The sequence below is a fragment of the Hipposideros armiger genome, unplaced genomic scaffold (assembly GCF_001890085.2).
Source record: "Hipposideros armiger isolate ML-2016 unplaced genomic scaffold, ASM189008v1 scaffold_257, whole genome shotgun sequence".
Classification (NCBI taxonomy): Eukaryota; Metazoa; Chordata; class Mammalia; order Chiroptera; family Hipposideridae; genus Hipposideros; species Hipposideros armiger.
In genome coordinates, this window is record NW_017731607.1 from 590,421 (window position 1) to 611,732 (window position 21,312).

General features: G+C 39.9%; 1 protein-coding gene across 1 annotated transcript in view; it reads left to right on the top strand.

Moving 5' to 3' along the window:
* RHOBTB3 (Rho related BTB domain containing 3) overlaps positions 1–21,312 on the top strand; it is a 50,828-nt gene that overhangs the window by 15,801 nt on the left and 13,715 nt on the right. Inside the window, exons 5-9 of the mRNA XM_019656280.1 lie at positions 1,010–1,121; positions 3,569–3,934; positions 11,432–11,544; positions 14,933–15,053; positions 19,848–20,021. Coding sequence (XP_019511825.1) covers positions 1,010–1,121; positions 3,569–3,934; positions 11,432–11,544; positions 14,933–15,053; positions 19,848–20,021 — 886 coding nt within the window. The remainder of the gene's footprint in view (positions 1–1,009; positions 1,122–3,568; positions 3,935–11,431; positions 11,545–14,932; positions 15,054–19,847; positions 20,022–21,312) is intronic.

A 21,312-nucleotide genomic window follows, 5' to 3' on the forward strand; every position in this document is an offset into this window, starting at 1 on the left:
AATTAATAAAAAAGTTAAGTTCCTCAGGTGCATTAGCCACATTTCAGGCACACATTTCAATAGCCACATGTGGTTCGTGGCTACTGTATTGATTAGCACAGACATTACAGAACATTTCCATCAACACAGAACAGAGCTGTATTGAACAGTGGTGTGACCATGCTCCAAAGCCCAAGCCCTGGGGATTCTCTGGGTGGCTGGCCCTGGGTCTGCTTCCCAGGCCTGTGCAGGCCTCTTTCCTGGCTCCATCCTCCTGAAGGTGGAGCGCATTGCTGGGGTATGCACCATAGACCTGAGAGGTGCCTGAGGGATGAGAAGAGAAGGGGCGGTCTTGGGGCCCTGGAGCTAGGGTCCAGCTCCCCCAGGACTGCATGGAGAGCTGGGAGCCTGAGAATTTAAATCTGAACCTGGCCTTCCAGGCTTTTAGGATGATATATTTGTCAAAGCAGGCAGATAGAGTATCTTTTACATACCTTTTTCTTGATTGATATGGTTTAAATATTGAGGTATGTGGTAGCTGAACCTCCATTTGTACTTTTGCCTCACAATGTATAGAACAGGCCTCAGCTTCACACATGGTTAAGATTTTTAATTTATAAAATGAAGGATATATTTCAATGTTTTTTATTCAGGAAGAAGAATAGAGCAATGTGAACTTCCCCAGTTGATATGAGCATATGTGTCATAGAGCCAGATCTGTTCTTCCCTTGACTAACTTGCTGTGGTTGCCCACGAGGTGCTTATTGAAACACACAGTTGTATTGCTTGGCTTTCTTGATGACTCAAGAAAATAAACAGATCCTTCTTGAATGGATCGTTTATTTATGTTTAGACAAGGCACAATCTGTTCTACTTGAAAAAAAAAATTTTTTTAAGAGTGTTTGCCAAAGCTTACATGTAGATGGTACTGGCATTAAAAACATTTGGCCAATGTGATTTGGGGTACCAATAATCATGTCAGATACATAATTTTGTTGGAGCTTTAATTAAAACTTGATTCATGTTTTAGTTGGAGTATTTTATGATTCAAGCCTTAAATCAGAAGACAAGTGAAAAAATGAAGAAAAGAAAAATGAGCAGCTCATTTCATGGAATTCGACCACCTCAGCTTGAACAACCAGGTGCATTATTAGCCAATGTCTAGACATGCAGTTGATACCTGTTATAGATCATTTCCCAAGTTGTAGAGCCATTGTTCTCGTATATGAGTATGTTTAGGACTCACCTGGCATCCTGATTTAGTAAATCTGTGATGGAGCCTGTAATCTGCTTTTGAAAGAAGCTCCCCAGGTAATTCTAAAGCAGGTGGAACTTGAACCAGATTTTCAGGACTACTGTCTTAATAAGTTGAACCTGTAGATTCTTACAATCGTGTGTATTGTGGAGAGCTGTTCTAGATTGTAGTCTAATGAGAAATAACAACCAAATGCAATGCATGAAGTCTGATTGGATACTGGTTCAATAAAAACATCTAAAAGATGATCTAGGGACAATTGGGTAAAATTTTAATATTGACTGAAAACTAGATGACATTATGGAATTATCGTTAATTTCTTTATGTATTGTAATGCTATTTCAGTTAATAGAAGAATATCCTTATTCTTAGGAGGTGAATGTGAAAGTATAATAATTGCACAATTTAAGGGGAGGATATATATGTGTTCATTGTGTCATTCTTTCCATTTTTTTGAGTGTTTGAAAATGTTTATAATGTTAGAAGAAAATAGTTAAAAATTAATAAAATTACATCAACTACTAGGATTTTTTGTATAATTTTGTACAAAATTATAGTAGTGGAGTAGTACTCTATTCAGATCAATTTGTTATGGATATTGCTTTAAAAAGTAGGTACTTCATAAGTATTTGATGATGAATGAATGAATGAATGAAAATTAAAAATCAGGAAAATATAAATTAGTATGAGAAGTCAATTCCAGGTTTTTGTTTTTGTTTTTTTTAAAAATGCAGGTATATAGACCATAAATGATACCCACTTGGCTTTGAACTTCCTGGTGTACAACGTGAAAGGAGAGACATGGTCTGTTATGTAGCAAAAACTGGGGACTTAAATACTTCCAGGATGAAAGGGTGGGTCGGGAGTAGCCAAATAAATAATGCAGATAGATAATTTCTTAGTTTCTATTAATCAAGAAGAGAAAACATACCAGCTCTTCAGAGAAAGCAAAGTGTTTCATGTCATTTAGCACTAGCAGAAGTTTCTCCGCGGGTGTACATTTGGGGGTACCGTGATATCGTGATAATTGGTGATACCGTGGCCGGGGCCTTCAAACGTGGCCCATCCACAAATGGAGTCTCAACTTTCACAAGGCTGTATCTTGTACTTTTCTGTTAGGAGAGCTGTGTGTATCACACTGAACATCACCCAGGAGGTCAGGACGGTACAGGGCTGCGTATACATTCATTCTGGGTCTGACTTGTCCTAAGGACAGATCCTGGGCTCGTGGGCATGAGGCTTTTCGACTGTTCTCAGCCTATAAGTGTCTGTGAAGGTGCCTCACATAGTGGAGAGGACGATGGGTGGGGTTCAGTGCAGAAAAACCCTGGCCCCAAATTACCTCGTTATTGTTCATTTTATAGACCGGACTTTTTGGCTTTAGAATAAAGAATTTGCATTGCTAAAGAAGTTTGAAACTCACTGATTTAGGTGACTGCATATCCTGTAAGCAACCCTTCAAAGATGATAACACTTTCCTCAGCCCAGCTTTGGATAAAAGTTAGCAGACATTTTACAGTTAGGGTCTATGATGAGGGCCTATACTGTGGTTCTCTGTGTAGCTATTTTGAATTGGTTGAAGCCTAGTCTATATTGTTAGTGATCAAACTAGGAAATGGAAGGTTGCATCCTCTTTTGGAAATTAGGGAGCCTGGACAACACTACCTGAAGAGTGCTGAGGAGACAAAGCTGGTTCTGGGAAAGCATATAGTTTTATGCTAATTTTAGGATCAAAATATGATGGTCAAGATGGTTTCAAACAATAGAGTTCAAGACTCTGAGCCCTGGCTTTGAGAAGTGGCATTTTTAACAGTTGATCCCTCCACCTCCACTTCCAGTCCCAGGAGGAAAAGGTCTTCAGATGTGCGGTTGGGTTCGTCAGAACTTATTCAGAAATTTGTTGGAATTTTTTAATCAGGCGACAGTAAATAACGATGACTACCAGCATACTAAACGTCAGTATCTGGAAGACCGTTTTATTTGGGGACATAGAAATAATGAGAAATGTTATTTTATTGCTCATTATGGCATTAGTAGGTTTTTCATTTGCACAAGAAAAAATAAATACAGCATTTCTGTGTGTCCATGTTAGGAAACCCTGTAATTCCTGGATAATTAGTTTATATATGTTTTGTTTATATATGTTTTTCATTAGGCTAAACTGTATACAGTTGCTGTTTTTGTAGGTCAAAAATGGCCAAATGTTGGCAATTTCATGTGGCTTAACCTAATAGCATTAAAAAATATTGTTTTATTGTATTTAACGTAAACCTGAAACCATTGGGTCTATAGACCTAAAGAGTAATTTACTTTTATTTTCTTTTTTTGAAACAGAAAAAATGCCCGTCTTGAAGGCTGAAGCATCACATTATAACTCCGACTTAAATAATTTGCTGTTTTGCTGCCAGTGTGTGGACGTGGTATTTTACAACCCAGATTTAAAGGAGGTTGTAGAGGCCCACAAGATCGTTCTGTGCGCCGTCAGCCATGTTTTTATGCTACTTTTCAACGTGAAGAGCCCGGCTGACATTCAGGATTCCAGTATCATCCGAACTACCCAGGATCTCTTTGCTATAAACAGAGATACTGTGTTTCCAGGTGCTAGCCAGGATTCTCCAGGCAACCCACCATTACGAGTCGTCGTTAAAGATGCCCTCTTCTGTTCATGTTTATCGGACATTCTGCGCTTCATTTATTCAGGTACCTGTTCAAATGGTTCTGAGACATTCTCTTAAGCTTTTGAAATGAGGTATGCCTGTGGTCCTAGATGTGTTTGTTAGTTTTACATTAATCCTCTTTCTGTCATCTGAAGTGAAGATTATATAATACATGAAATAGTGTTTGCTTTGTGTATAGGCATTGGTCCAAGCTTTCCATCTTCTTTACAAATTTACTTGCCTTGGTTTTAAATCTACTTGTAAAGACAATAATCTCTTTTCCTACTGAGGAAGAAATACCTAAAATATGAAAATACAAGAATTTATTATCCAGTTTAACTTGAAAGAAAGAAAATTTTCCAGGTGTATATGAAAATAAGTGCCTATGTCTTTTAAAACCTAGCCATATATTCTCTTTTCTGTTTGACACTTCAATTTTGGAAGGAGTTGAAGAGAGAAAATTAGCAGGGTCATTGCATTCAATGTAGGAACTGGGAACAGTATCTAAAGGTAGTTTAGGCTGAGATCTGATCAGCTTTGGCTATGACTATTTCAGATTTTGTTTTTTCTAACTGTACTCTTTATGATTCACCTTATCCATTATTTTTCTCCTTGTCCTTTTAAAAACTCAGTAGCAACTATGTTTTAAAGAACAGAAGTTTTAGCGGAGTCATTTTAGCTAATGAATTAAAGGTCTTACATCTAAGTATCCCATATAAGAATGAAAAAAAAAAGAATGTAAAATAGTTTTTTAAGGAAGCATCTTAAATATACAATTCCTGAGAACTTCTTTGTTTTTTAATTTTGTTTTTTTCCACTTGGAATCATGTGCTGAGGAAATACTAGGTTAAGGTCACTCCTCTCTGGGATGTGTCTAGAGAAACATTTATAATCTGTTTTTAGACTTCAGAATTGGGGACAGATAAGAAATTTATAAAGGTTTGCAAATAAAGAAAAGACTTATCATTTCCTATAGGTAAGAAAGTTTGGGGTAACCTTCAGTTGAAACGATTGATGCTAAAAATAAGATTTTCCTTTTTTTCATTTGGGTTGTGGTTATATAATTTTATAAGTTAAAAATTAATGGTTGTGAAAAGTACAGTTGCAACATGTGGATTTAAGTGGGTTAAAATATATATTTAAGAGTAGAATATAGTGGTAGGTGTGAAACCCATTGTCAGTGAATGTTGGCTTGGAAAAGGCACAAATGGCCACTCCTCAGGGCACACCAGCACAGTGCCCTAAACATGGCAGGTCCTCTGTTAGTGTCACTTAAATTAATGAGTAGACTCTAGTAGCTGCAAATCATCATATGAGTAAACCAGACTAAAGATTTCATGTAGTACTCTAGATTGTTATATTTAAACCTAGAATCTCACAGATCAGGATGTAAGACTAATTTTGAAAAACCAAAATGTTTTCATGTTAAAAGAAAAAAAAATGACTTTAATGATATGTTTAGAGAACAATGAAGGAAGTGTTTGGCTTTTCTTTTCAATGACTTTACTGTTGAAATTATGAATTATTTAGCAAGTTTCCCACAAAATCCATTGAATACTTTCAAAGGCACATGAACACGTTGAGGTCAGTTATAGCCTCTTTAGTATTGTAGTAGTAAAATTGCTGGATGTCTCTCCAGTTTCAGGACCTACTTGTCTCTCTCGTAGGGAATGATTTTTAAATTGCAAAGTTAATACATGCAGATGAAAAAAAGGGAAAAAGAAAAGAAAAAGTTCTCATCCTCCAGTGTCCTTCCCCAAAGTCAATGACCTGTTATCATTTTTTTATATGTTCATTCTAATGCTATTTGAAAGATATTAAATATTGGGAAATTTGCATCCATGAACATGTAGTCTTTGGTAACTGCTGTTTTCGGGAACCACAGGTAGTTCCCCACGGCTGGAGCACGGAGTGGGAGGTGATGGCTGGAAGGAGATGAGGCTGGCGAGCCTGGTGGAAGCTGTTCCTGCCATTCTTATAAACTGCTCTAGAATTCTAAGCATGATCAGACTGGGCCTTAGAAAATTCATCTCTGTGATGGCAGGAGGAATGAATAGAGTAGACAAGACAGGAGTCCAATTAGGAAGCCCCCTCCCCTTGCGATCAGGCAGAAAGGCCAACATTCTGACAACAGGTGGTCAGTGTTGCAGTTTGTCCATCATCTGGGCCAGTGCTATTCATACCTGAAAGTGCATTTGAGTCCCCTGGGGATCTTGTTAATGTGCAGATTCCCATTCAGGAGGTATGAGATTCTGCATTTCCAATAGCCTCCCAGGCAGTGCTGATGCTCTGGACCAGCAGTTGCAACACCTGCTCTTGGAAGAACTGAGTACCAGCCACAGCCAGGGGGTAAGGACCTGGAATTGATACCATAGGCCCAGGAGAGGAGCCCAGTTCTCAGTCTTAGGGCACAAAGAGCCAGCCTTGCAGCTGACTGATGCAGAGCTATTTGGTGCTGGGGTTGTCAGTGCTCTGTTGTACCCTCTGCCTGAAGGTGGCGAAAGTGGAGGCTTAGAGTTGAGGTGGACACTAAGTGAGCCTGGGAATAGCGATTAGAGGGCGAAGGGGCATGATGGCAAGGAGCACTTGCTGATATGCAAGCCCTTCACGGGCTCAGAGCTCAGGCTTCTTAATCTGACACTGATCTCTCCTTGTATGTCATGGCCCAGCAGAGGTGGTGTCAGGTATGAGCAGAGCCACACGCCGTTGCGCTGGGGCTGCAGGGAAACCCTGATGCTGGTTGAGGAGAAGGGAAAATAAATGCTTCAGTAGGCACCTATGAATTTTTCTTTAATTATTTACAGAGTATAACTTCAGACTCAAGCAGAAGTTATGTTATGTTGTAAGTTCTTTTTAAAAAGATATTAAAGCTGTATTTGCACAGTCAAGATTATTTTAAAAAATACAGAATATTTATTAAGAGAAAAAAAATCAACCAGATCCTCACTCTCAAATGTTGAAACCTTTATTCATGTTTTGTTTTACCCTCTAGTGTTTGTTCGTAAATTGGTTACTGCTTTTTTAAAAATATTTTTTATCAAATCAAAAAATTTCAACCTACATTTTCTTTTTCTTAGAGATTTCAGTAAAGAGGCCAGATTCGTGGGCTTTTTCTTTTTTCTTTTCTTTTCTTGGCATTGTTGAACGTGTGAAAACTTTTGAACAGAGCACAGGTTTGAAGACTCAATTACGTAATGGTTTCCTCCCAGAAGCCTGGCCTACCCACAGTTTATGTTAGAGGACTGTCAGGACGGGCTGTTTCTGCTCACATGAACTCCGTGGCGTGGCACACTCAGGAATACTTGCCCTGAGCAAACACAGGCTGAAAAGCCATAGTAAACCTAACTCCTGCCTTAAAAAAAAAAAAAAAAAAAAGAAAAAAAAAAAAGAACCAAATTACAAAGAATGTCTTAATTGTTTTTTAAATAACATACTTTTTTTAATCTTTAGGAAATGGAAATTTTGTATATAGGACAATTGGGTCTTGTAGTTAGGAAGGGCCTGTTCAGTAGTCCGGTTAACTCGCTACACCTGCTTATAGGGTTTCAGTTTATTTTCCTATTCAAATTTCTGAGTGGACACTGAAAGTATGTCTGTTTTGTATATGTTAATTTTCCACTGGATAACAGGTAACGCCGCATGATGTATAAATATTTAATGACGAACACTAAATAAGGAGTCATCTCTGAAAAGTGAGGGTAGCAGTTTCCCAGCCTTCCTGGAGTCATCCTTAAATGGCAAACGATTGTAACATTCTTACACTACTCGATGCTTGCACATTCCTGAGACACAGGATCTCAGATGGTTAGGAATTGGAATATTTGTAAAAACCTCAAGAATTTAGCTTTGCGCTCTTCCTGCCGCAGATGGCCTTTAGAATTTCACACCACTTATTGAAATGTGGCCAGGGTAAAAGTGCACATTCATCTTCAGTTTCCACAGTGTTCTCTAGCTCTGGGAATTACTCGGCGGCCTGCTCTTTTCTGTACTGCATAAAAACTCAGCTTAGAGGGCCGGCCGAGTGGCTCAGTTGGTTAAGAGCTCGCTCAAGAGTTTGAGCTCTGAGCAACAGCGGTTCGAGTCTAGCCCGAGCTGAGCAGCCGCTGAGCTGCCAACAGGTAGCAGGATGGCTCAGCTTAAAAAAAAAACAAAAAAAAACTCAGCTTAGGACACACGAGTTTACCATGCTCTCTAACAGTCTGTAAAGTAAATAAATGCTCTGAGAAATAAAGAAAATCCCAGTCAGTGATGCAAGTCAGATAAGTTCTAGAGATCTGCTGTACATACATAATGCCTATTGTTAACAATACTGTATTAAAAACTTAAAATTTTGTGAAGAGGAGAGTTCATAAAAAATGGTCTTAACACAATAAAAAAAGAAAGAAAAGAAAAATAAAAAAGGAAATCCCAGTCTAAGGGTTATTGTTTGATTAGTATCTAAAGGTTTCGTTGAGATCACTTGATTAGCATTTCTAATTATGAAAACAACCCGATCGTTGGAGTGCCCTTAGAAAGTAGTCTTACTTTTATTTTTAGTTATTGGATTTTTCTCTGCCCTCAAACAGATCACTGGCCTGGTAGGGATTTACCATATAAGTATTGATGCTTGCTTTCTTTCAAGTAATCTTCTGAATGGAGATATTATATAGGTGTTCTTTAGTTAATATAAGTTACTTTTAAAAGACAGTGTCTGTGGTCTCCTTTAACATACATGAGTGTAGACCATTAAAAATACCGAATCCTACTGTTTGCTGCATACCGCTAACCCTGGGTTTTGATAATGGATGAAATATCTAAGGGAAGAGGAGTGGTCATCAGCACTCAGTGCACATTAGAATAACCTAGGAGGCTTTTAAAGTTGATACCTAAGCCCCAGCACCAGAAATTTTAATTCAGTTGGTCTGAAGATGAGACCTCCCCTGATAGTATTTTATAAAAGTTCTCCAGGTAGGTAACTGTAATGCACAGCAAGAGCTGAGAATCACAGGCATGGAGTAAATTGCCTTTTTTTTTTTTAATTAAAGTTTATTAGGGTGACAGTTGTTAGCCAAGTTACATAGATTTCAGGTGTAGAATTCTGTAATACATCATCTATATGTCACATTGTGTGTTCATCACCCAGAGTCAGTTCTCCTTCCAGCACCATATATTTGACCCCCTTTACCCTCTTCTACCACTCCCCTCCCTCCTTACCCTCTGGTAACCACTAAACTATTGTCTGTGTCTATGAGTTTCGTTTCTTCATTTGTTGTTCTTTTGCTGTTTAGAGTTTTATATACCACATATCTGTGACATAATATGGTTCTTGACTTTTTTCTGTCTGACTTATTTTGCTTAGCATTATGATCTCTTAATGTGGTGTCCCTTGGCTTCCAAAGAGTTCTTCTACTCCTGGCAGTTTTATATAGAGTTCACTGTCTGTGTGTGCATGTGAAATTTTCTGGAGAGACAATCCAAAGAATTCATCAGATTGTGAAAAGTGTACGTGACCTTAAAGTTAAAAATCATTAGTGCTGAAAGAGGAAAACAAAAACTATAGACTGCACACATGTGGGAATTTGAGGTGGTAGAAGGGGAGCTAACAGTGAAGTCAGAAAAAGAGCGATTGAAGGCGGAAGACTCCTGGCGTGCTGGCACTAGCTGGCACCAGCTCGTGAGAACTGATGGTATTTATTTCCATTTACATGTTCTGCAATGCCTTGTTGGTAGCTTGAATTTGGCCCTGGTGGGAGTCCTCATGCCATAGAAATAACAAATGCCTCAAATCAGGGCTCTCCTTCCTCTTCCTTGTCCCTCCAGGATACACTGTAGTTATCATGAAGGTCAGGGGAGAAGTTTAAAGATAATGCAAGATTGCCCAGTGCTGCAGAGCTCCACTGTCATGAGGCCTGAGAGCCGCTGGACTATTAGTCTGACTTTATTTATTTATTTTATTTTTTTTTAAAGATTTTTATTGGGGAATTGGGGGAAGGGAACAGATAAGTTGCTGTCGTTTTGTTCTTCAGTCTAGTTGTGGAGGACGTTGCTTCACTGGCCCAAGTTGGCACCATCATTGCGCTCTTCCCAGGCAAGGCAGATCAGTCGCCGGCTTCTGGATGGCCGCTCACGCTGACTGCTGGCTACATACGGTAGCCCATGGCAACCCACTGCAGCAGGGGCTGCAGCCTACGCCATCGCGGGTAACTCAGGGCAGCCCAGCTCCAGGTTGAGCTGTTGTTCAGCATCTTAGCTGTGGAGGGCAGTGTCACTGGCCTTCATATGTGGGATCCGAACCAGGGCCCTCTGGCGTCCCAAGCCAGTTCTTAACCATCGCGCCACTTGGCTGGCCCAAGTAGTCTGACTTTAGATTAGCTTTGGACCTTGTTGGTGCAGACTGGCTGCAATTGTCTGATTTCATGGGTTCAGTACATGATTATTATGTGCCCTCTCCACTGCCCAATATCCATGAAGGCATCTAAGAAAGTTCTGGATACATGAAGGGAAACATCAGAAGAGATTGACAGCAGATAGAAAAAAACCCCAAGTTACCCAGAGAGGTGAAGTGATTTGCTTAAAGTCAAAGCAGTAATTAATGGCAGAGATGAAACTAGAACCTGCCCTCTCCATTATGCCCACCCACATTATACCTTTTTGAATTCTACTTTTAGGAGTTAGAACTTTCTGTAAACCATGGGATGAATGGGGGTGATCTCTTAGAATGTCGTGATCACAACTGTACTTTTGGAAATGTATCAGCATTGAGTAATAGGACAGATTTGATAAGGAAAAGGCCACTAGGGTATAGGAAGGCTGCTGTAGGCCAAATGAGAGGTGTGCTTGGGGAAAAGGTTAACTTTTGCTGACCATAGAATAGGAACTCATAAGACAAAGGAGAAGGGGCTGACAGAGTGTGAGACAGAAGTAAGTGAGCCTAGGAACAGAGCTTGGAAGTGGGTTGAGATGGAGACAAGGGGAGGGAGGGACCAGGTAGGGTGATTAGACTCCAATGCCACGGTCGTGTAGCTCATCAGAAAATTACCTAGCTCCCTTCTTCAGGTTGGTTCTGTAGAGATGGCTGTGAAACATATCCTAATGTGACCCTGACAATAATGCATGGAACCTTCTGAATGTATGCTGTTCCTACTGCCCGTTCCTCCACCTAATGGTAGTCTCTGCTCTCCATGCTTAGTACGATTTAATTCAACCTTAGGAAAGACCACATCTGCCTTACCCAGGCTAAGTAAATAATGTGGGCGTTGGACCATTTGTGATGCCAACTCATATTCTGACCATTGCTGATGTCACTAGCTGACCACCTACTGCAGAGAAGTGGCAGCTGTCTAAGGAGGAAGACTTCAGGTTTTGAATAATTTAGAGGAAAGCAAACTGATTTTTTTTTTAATGTGGAAGCTGTTTAAATGTTTTAGTGTAATTACAAGGATATGTATTTGGCGAAGAAAAATTAGGATACTGAAAAAGAGGGAACACTGATATCTAATAAGAGATTTATTTGTTTTCCTACTTCAGCGGAATAATCCGGTATGTGTTAATTTGTTTACAGGTGCTTTCCAGTGGGAAGAATTGGAAGAAGATATCAGGAAGAAGTTGAAAGATTCTGGGGATGTTTCAAATGTAATTGAGAAAGTTAAATGCATTTTAAAAACACCAGGAAAGGTAAGTTAGTTTACTTTGACGTTCTCTGAATTACAAAGTGATACACTATGATGAATAGTATAATACGAAGTCATGAGAAGACTCAATAATATACAAATATGGTTTCCCTAAGTATATTTTTGTCATTTAAATATTTTAAATGTAAACACATTTTTTCTCACTATCTCAGATTTTAATTCACCTAAGAGTTAAAATATGTGTAAGTATGTTTTTAAAATGTAGCCTTGTGGATTCCATCCTCTGAAACATTCCCCTTGCTCTTCAGGAATATGCAGCCTATGTCAGGAATGAAGGATCGTTGAATTTGTCCAGCTACAGATATGCTTGTTGCAGAGGGATGCTTTCTCCTCAAAATTTAAGTCCAAGTGATTTTCAGGAACAAGGCAGCATCTGTGTGCGCCTCTTTTAAGAGTTGTGAGAAATCTGACGAAGTGAACAGTTAAGGGTTTATTTTTCACCTAATATAGGTTCAAAAGTGTAAGTTAGATTCAAAGCTTATTTATAATACAGACTTTCTGTATGGTCATAAACTTGTACATGTTAAAACTCTATAGTCGTTTAGATTGTACAGAGTCTGTAAGTAAATGTGTTACGTTTTAAAACAAGTCCATTACACAATTTAGCTAGTGTATTCTTATTTCAGATTCTGTGATAAACAAATTGGCTACAGTAGATAAAAAGGTAAGTTATGTTCAACACTTAGGTTTATATAAAATGTAAGAAAAAATTTTATTCATTTAATTTTTTTATACAGATGACTTTGTCAATTGTACAACCTAAGTCAACATTTATGTTCACATTTTTAAAAAGTGAAACTGTGCTAGCTTGTAATGAAGATTCCCAACTATTCTATAATGTGAAAATTGACTCTTTTTTTTTTTTTAACAAAGTAGTAATCCCAAACATGGAATTCAGGGGCAAGACCTTTCTTCTCTTGTTTCAATAACACATTGAAGTAGGTATACAGAGCTGTCCAGTTTACAGGTGTATGGCAGGGCGGTAGCTCTCTTGCAGTCTAGTTCAACAAAATAATGCTTTTGTAGAAATGTTCACATAAACCTGCATTCTGTTTTTTAAAAGTTCTCTAGATTATGGACCAGTGAAAATGTACATCATGTACATGTGTGTTCTCTCCAAACTTCTGCCCTCGCATTCAAGGCATAGGTGACAACGGAATCTGTGTGGTGTGTGTGTGTGTGTGTGTGGGTGTGTGTCTCTTCATAGATAATATATATCTACGCAGCATTCATAATATTCAAATGCATAATCTTTATAAGAATGGTTAGGATAAAAGTGTTGCCTTTTGTTCTAAGCTTGAGCCTTTCCTTGGGTTTGAGTCTGAACAGCCATTCCTTTGAGAACTGAGAATAAAATGAATTCTTGCTGGTGAAGGAGAGGCTGGGGACTGTGTAAGTCCATGATATTGAACTAAACTCCTTCCTTTGCATGGGAGGAGAGAAGAGCTCTTCTGTGCTTTCTTCCTGTGCTTTTCTGGGGTAAGGGTCTCTGTCATTCATTGAGCGTGACATGCGGATGTAACACTGAATTGGGAATCAGGAAATGCACATATAAGTTGTGCCTCCCCGAATTCTCTCTGTGACTTTGAGCAAGCCTTCTCAGTGCTCTCAATGAGGAATAAACTGGATGATTTCTAAAGCCCCTGCTAGCTCTCAGATTCTGTGATGCTTTTTGACTGTGACTCTTTTTAATATGTGACAGTCACCTGACTCCTCTCCACCCATTTCTTCAATGCATATTAAGGTGGGCTGTGTATGGGATCTGATGTACTTTAAAAGACAGAATTTGTATATTCCTGTTTTGCTTCTCTGTCTTGCTCATGGATAGCATTCCGGAGTGTTTTCTTCTTCCTTGTGAGGAGGAAGAAGAAATTTTTTTCCCCTTCTCACCAAATATTTTAACTTTTCACCTTAGTAGATTAAGTCAGAGTGGGGGAATAGGTGACATTTATTCTCAATGCTAAAGTTGTATGTGTGATTGTTTTTAAGGGATAAATCTCTCTGTGTTCCCTAGCTTGGCAACCAAAGCTAAGAGTTGTGACCCAGGCTGGCCTTCTGAGACTCAGCAGGGGACATGGGCAGAGGGGGCAGGAAGAGGGGCTGGCCCTCAACCCTTGGGATGTCTGAAAGATGACAGGAATGATGACAAAGCACCAAATCCTGAGTTGGCAGCAGAGAAGTGATGGAGACCACTAGGTCACACAGCGGCTCTGTGACTGGAGGCTCGGCTAGAGCAGAAAGGTGTGAGAGGACAGAGAGGTGTTGGCATGGAAGATGTTCTCTGGAGCTCCAGACCAGAGATCCAGGCAATCTTTTAGCGATGCCAGCAGCCCCTACTGTGGGCGGGATTGATGTTTAGAACCACAGAATTGTAGAGTAGGTGGAGATGAACCAATTCATTACTCTCGGGTATTTTAATAGTGATCTAGTAAGCAGTAGGACATGGTATGATAAAGGGAAAATAGGTTGTTTTTTTTTCCCTTAATTACAAATTAAATTGTTATATATGTTCTTTCTTTCTTTTTTTTTTTTAAAGATTTTATTGGGGGACTGGGGAAGGGGAACAGCGTTGGGGAATTGGGGAAGGGGAACAGACAAGTTGCTGTCCTTTTGTTCTTCAGTCTGGCTGTGGAGGACATCGCTTCACTGGCCCATGTTGGTATTGTCATTGTGCTCTTTCCGGGTGAGGCAGTCACTTGCTGGCTACTGGACGGCTGCTCATGGCAGCTCTTGGCTGCCCACTCTGGCTGCCGGCCTCTCACGCCAGTTGCCAGCCACTCACTGTAGCTTATGGCAGCCCACTGCAGCCCCACTGCAGCCTACGCCGTCACAGCCCACCTCCAGGTCAAGCTGTTGTTCAGCATCTTAGCTGTAGAGGGCGCAGTGTTACTGGCCCTCATATGTGGGATCCGAACTGGGACCCTGCTGCTCAGAGCTGGTGTCCCAAGCCAACTCTTAACCTACGCGCCACTGGGCCAGCCCTGTATGTATTTTCTTAGTTAGTGAACAAATGAGCAGGTTGTACATGTAAACATAGGCATTCCTATGAGGTTGGACTGCTGTTGTCTGGTAACAGAGAGACCTAGATGGACTTGGGACCCCACAGCTTCTCGGCCATAGACTTGATTGTTTACTTAGCCAGGTCATTCACTGCTGTGAGTGCTGCAGAGTAAGTGTTGCTCATGACAGGTAGCAGATGTAGTTCTTGAGGGTAAGTTCCCATGAAAGCTATGATCAGAGATGCCAAAGAGTAAGTAAGCGTTATTTCTGTAGACATTTAGCACACTGTTCTGAATTTTCTAGCCAGCCCGTATATATTATTCAAGCTTTTTGTATAACATTTACCCTTGTATTTTTGTTTTTCTTTACAGATTAATTGCCTACGGAATTGCAAAACCTATCAAGCCAGAAAACCTCTGTGGTTTTATAATACTTCCCTCAAGTTTTTCCTTAATAAACCAATGCTTGCTGATGTTGTCTTCGAAATACAAGGTATGGTTCAATTTTTACAAAGTTCATTGTTCATTTTTATTGTTTTTTTATCTACCTTTCTATTTCAGCTTTGAATATTTTAGGTGTAGGAATGACTATTCTCTATTGCAGGATGTAAATTAATATTATCTGAATTTCAACAAAATCTTCCCGAAAAATGAAGTATTTTATTAAAACTAGAAAAGAAATTTATATTTTCCTTATTGTTTTTCCCCTTACCGTATGTTTCATTAACTTTTAGTGACCAACAAGAGGTGGGGTGATCTGTAATGTCACCCCATTAAGTATTTTTGTTGGTGTATTTCTTTAAGATCCTACTTTGTGAGTCCTCTGAAAGCAGCCCCCTTAAAATTATATTACCTCTAGCTTATTTTGTCCAGTTCTCTTCCATTTTATTAGAGCAAAAGGAACGAAGCATGGGTTGTGGGTCACGCGTGGCTTACATCAGGCATCTGCATTCATTCCTCCTACCACTCTGAGACGTAGCAGCAGAGCAGCTGAGAGCTGCTTTTTATCTCTGTAGGCAAGCAACGCTCCCTAATTTCAGTAAAGATGAGCTGCTTTAATGCCTGTTATTGATTATTCACTTGGGTAATTTTATCGCTCTGGTAGATTAAAAGCATAATCTTAAAAATGAATGGCAGATACCTTCAATTATGCAAGCAGGACAGGAGTTCAAATGAAATAAGTGAGCTAGTTCAGGTGAGCTAGTTCTAAAAGGAAGATATAATTCTATTTGATGGTAGAAATGTATGGCAGCTAACAGTCATTTACTTTTTAAAAATTTTCCCCAAAGGATTCATGTTACTTTTAACTTGGGCCACTTGCCAGGACAAATGGTGGATTGGAAACTTGCCAGAGTGCCTTTTGATATGCTGCTGTCAGCACTGTCTGCACTGTGAGCTTGGAGCACTGAGAGTGGGATAATACGAGTGACCTTGAAATACATAAAAACAATGATTTGGAAAAAAGAAAGCCTAACAAAAGACCAAATTTGCTTATTTGCATAAGACTTATTAACACCTGTTTATAATTCGCATAGGAGGCATTGACACCAAACATTATGTTAGTGTAACCTACTGAAAAGATTTTCAAAGGGAATATGCAACCCATGAAAATACAGAGGGTGCCCAAAAAAATGTATACACATTTTAAGAAAGGAAAAAACTATTAAAATTGTAATAATATATACTGATAACAAAAGATGACTACAGGTCACGTGTATACATTTTTTTTTGGCACCCCTGGTATATGTTATAGAGAAAAAGAAATAAGCAGCGATGTGGAGAATCCTTTCTCCTTGTAATTTCGTGCATTTCGAAAATTCCACAATGCCACCTACGAACCCTTTTGCAGGCACCTGTTCAGGCCCCTGTGCAGTGGATGGGTCCTGAAGGCCTTGTTTGTAGGCCTGTGTGTTGTCTGATCAGCAGCTGCTGTGGTGGTCTTCGTAGCCTCTCCAGCTCCAAGCCAAGGCCTCCCAGGGAGTCGCGAGCAAAGAAAAGCAGGGGTGGGTGGGAGCAGGGTCCAGCGACAGTTTCTCTGCCATCAGCTGGAGAAGAGACAAGCCCAGTTTCTGAAGAGTGTGGGAGGGCGGCTTCCAGTGTGGAGAAGGCAGCAGTTTGTCTCCTCCAGAGGAAGCCGAGCCTTCCATCTGAAGCCCCAGTTCGAGCTTTGGCTTTGCATGCCTACCAGTGTGTGCCCTTGGGCAAGTCAGGTCACATGTCTGGCCTTATGTCTCCTCATTTTCAAAGTGAAGACCATAAACTGTATAGATTCTAAAAAGGTCCTTTTTAGTGTTAAGCTTGATGAGGTGGTAGTGACAGGGACTAGAAAGGCCTAGAAAGATCTTGCTTGAATTTTTACTGTGATAGATTTGGCTGTGTTCCTTTACATTTCTGATCCTTTGTTTCCTTGCCTATAAAATGGGGATACTAATTTCTACCCAGTGAAGTGGCTGCAGGGATTGAGATGGTGTGTATAAAGGTGTATAGAGGCCTGAAGGATAGACCGCCTTCCTCCCCACTGCAGGGGCTGCCAGCACTGGTGGACTGATGCAGTGTTTCCTGCTGAACCCAGCGCCTCAGCAGGTCCTTCTTTGAAAAGGTTCCAGGCCACCATCATCAACTGGCTGGAGGTGACATGGGATTATTTACTATCCCTGCAGTAGATAGTCATCTAAAAAATACCACCCACAATTTGTTGTTTGGGTTTCTATCTTTTTCCATTAGATAATGGTTTTTAGAAGCTACTATAGCCATTCTAAAACTAGTCTTGGTAAATATTTAGACCTGCTATAGAAAGATAATGAGTTTCCATGTGACATTTGAATCAGCATCTCATGAAAATTATTTTTACATTCTGTCCTTGTTTACTACTTAAGTAGTACATATTCTAACTCTCTCTTGAACTAGGTAAGTTTACTATTTTCATAATAAAAACTATTTCTTAAAAAATCTTATTTTTAAAACTTGGCAAGTAGGGTGAAGAAGGTATGAGAAATATAGTCCTTATTTTAGTATATAATAAAACAAAGGTCTTTGATAACCTGTGCAAAATTACTAGAAAACTTGGGTTTTTAAATTTCGTTTCACTCTTAAAACTCTTTCTCTTAAAAACAGTTTCTTAAAGCTATAACAGCAATTAGATACTACAAAGGAAAGACACTTTGGGCCTTGACATTTTCAAGGAACACGTTTATCTTTTAACTAGAAAATTGATTTTTTTCGCTTCCTGAGTAATTCTTCAGCTCTATGTTGTGGCTTGCTGTTTAGTATATAAACACTGCATTATGATTATTCAGCGTGTTTCATACAGTGTTTGTATATTTATACAGTTTATATGCAGTGTTTACAAATATGGCTGCATTAGAGTTTCACAATAGAACAATTTATAACACCAAAACAGTAGTTTTAAAAGGTAAAAACCAGAAGTTGATGTTTTCTTAACTGGAGCTATAATGGCTTTCCACACTACATTCCAAGCTCAAAATTGGGTTGAAAATGCTAATTTAAGGTACTGTTTTGTTGCTGATTTTGTACCCACGTAATCAATGCAAAATTTGTTAAAATTCCAAGGTTGCTTATCAGATTCCTTCCCCATCTGCTTGGTATTATTGGCCAATCTTAGAAATTCCTCTGCTTAACCCAAATGATAGGTCATCTAGTTTATTTAAGTCGTGCTTCTAATTTTCCTTTTCTTTTTTTCATGGTACCTTGTTTAAGACTATCAACCTTAAAATTCTGAGTAAAATTGCATTACCTGTTTGAATTCTTTGTTAACTGCTGTATACAAATACATCTGGCATGCTCTGAGTATGGAAACTGGTCTTCCCATAGATGGACACTAACATCGAGGGCAGGTGGCCTAATGGCAGAGACACAGGGAGGGGAGCCCAGAGGGGAGCCTAGCAGGCGTGTGAGGACCTGCTCTCTGGCCCTTCCTCTCTGCTCCTGTGGGAGGTGTGCCTGTGCGAATCACAGTGCCAAGCAGTGAGCTCACAACTGACGATGCTGGGAGCTGCTTCTGAATCCTGAGGGATTATTGGCTTTGGAAAAGCCAGTTGGCTTAGGTGGAACTCTTTTCTTCTTTTCTGAGTCAGAAGATGTTTTGCTTGCAATTAAAGAGGGTGAGGAATCCAATAATTGTAAATACTTTAGAGAAAAATATATGCCCCCGAGAAGTATGAGATTTTAGGGATGCTTAGGTGAAGACACTTTGGCAGAGTAGGGTGGTTTGGCTCATCGAGTTACTTTCCAGAAGGTGACAGCTTTGTCAGTCACACTGGCTGTGGTATCTTCCTCCAAACTAAAAGCTTGACTACTCCTAAGCATGGTAGCTTTGTCTTTCTCCTCTTTGTATCTTCAATACTTAACACAATGATGAGTGCTCGATAATGACCTGTTGAACTGATCTAGACTGAACTGAATGCTGGCTGTGGATTCCTGGTTTCTAAAGGTGGTGGGAGTGATGAGAACTTCTCCAACCACAAGCCCCTAGTGACATGTGTCCCTCTTGGCAGTGCCTGAGTGTAGTGGCATAGTAGCTAGAGAAGCAAACTTTTACTAGAGAATCAGTTTAGTTTAATGAGCGTCAGTAAGGAGCATGGGCTGAGAGGCCTTTAAAATTTAAAGTAGCTCTGATTCTTGCAGAAGTAGGCATTGTTCATTTAGGAAAGAGAGGTTCCCTAAGGAGACAGTATGCTGGGAAACTGCAAGGGACTAAGCCATCCCTTTCCAAATGTTCCATAAGATCTGAAATGCTCCCTCTTGGCTCCATAAGAGATTCCCGTGGCATTTCTTCTGGGCTCTATGGACTGCTTAGGCCAGGGATGCTTTATTTCCTAGTTTCCCGTTTCTGATAAAGGAAAGCCTGGTCAGGACTGTTTTGTGAGTTGGCCAAGAAAGGCGAGGGTGTTGTTTTCCTGGGATGCACATGGGTAAGGTGTTGGGTGGTTGTATTTCAAGACCATTGGAAAGGATAAAAGGATGTTTCTTTATAAACACATGAAGCAAAATATTTCATTTCAGTGTTTGTACCTTCAGGAAATACGAACTAAGTAACAAATAATTGCCTGACTTGCCAATTGTTGGTTTCAAAGTCAACTTTTGAACTCTTTTTCAATTAAAAACTAAAAAGTCTCCGAATTAAGGCCAGTTATCACCCGAAAATTTGGATTCTGTATTTCATCTTAGCTGTGCCTAATGCAGTACCACTCTAATTAGAAGGAAACTTGCTAGAAGAAACTCTGCAGGCTTATCTTGCTTTGCTTTGTTTCCCTTTTGAACCTTGCAGGTTCAACGGTGCCAGCCCACAGGGCCATCCTGGTGGCCCGTTGTGAAGTGATGGCAGCCATGTTTAATGGGAATTACATGGAAGCAAAGAGTGTTCTGATTCCAGTTTATGGTGTTTCCAAAGAGACTTTCTTGTCATTCTTGGAATACTTATACACAGACTCTTGTTGCCCAGGTGAGCTCTCTCAATGTTAGATAATATGTCACAAGTCTTTCTTTTGATAAATTGCTTTCTGTAAAATCTGTCTTCACTTAAGGTATATCAGAGTTGACATCATGGAATGTGCTAAGCAGATTCATTGGAACAACAATGAATTTTCAGTCAATTCAAGTGGAAGAGCAGTGTTTGGGTACCTCTTATGGGCCCCCAGACTCTGACATAAGTTCACGTGTCCCAGCCGGCACCAACAGCATGATGGTCACTTTGGGTACCCTGGAAATGGAGGTGTCTTGTACCCAGTGGCTACCCCAATTCTACAGATTGGAGCAAAGAGCTGCTTGGAGCACTATCCCTTCCATGAGAAGAAGAGGGTTGGACAACTGTTTTTACAGCTCTGAATTCTGACTAAGGCACTTTGAAGGACTTTCACTATTCTGAGATGACCTCCTTGGTCATCTCTCGGGCTCAGAAGATGTGGGGATTTTTTAAGGCCCTCTTCTGAGTTCTCCTAAAGGGAGACTCTCCTAAAGCTAACTTCTCCAAAACTCATAAGATGTTTCGAATGCCCAGTAGACCGTATGACTTATTTCCCTTTTCACTGAACTAGGACTGTTCTTGACCAGGAACCAACCATCTGTGGCAGCTGCAGGTTGGAGCAGATATTGCAGGTTTTCAGTAGCTGGAGGCACCTTGGAGAAATTGGAAAATCCTTTCAATAGGCCTCAGAGCCTTGGGATGCAGGCACCATACCCTGCTTTGATTTTCTTCACTCTTTGGCCACCAGATGGCTCCCACCTCAAACAGCTAGAATAAGGCCCTGTGGCTTCATCCAAGAGCCTGAGACTTTGATTACAGAAACTGGCCAGACACCTTAGCAAATAAAACAAGAAAATACCTTTCAGGGCATACCTCCCTCCCTTCAAAGGGTTACTGCTGGATGTTTAGATTTGGAAGGCATCCTATGTTTGTTACTGAAATCTCTAAGTTTTGAACAAGTCAGGAGCCCTCTAGTCCAAGGTTTTAGAAGCACCAAAATAGAAATTCCCTTTTTAATTGAATTAATTGTGGTCTTGCAACTAGCTAGAGTATTTTGGAGCCAGTTACAGTTATTATTGTCAGTGCTAAAGACTGGGTTTTTCTTTTTTGCTTAATAAAAATGAAAGCATTGATTCTCATCAGAATAAGTATTGATGTTTATTTGATTATTTTATTACTGGCAAATCTGTCTTTTTTTTTTTTTTAACTGAGCCATCCTGCCACCTGTTGGCAGTTCAGTGGCAGCCCAGCTCAGGCCGGGAATCGAACC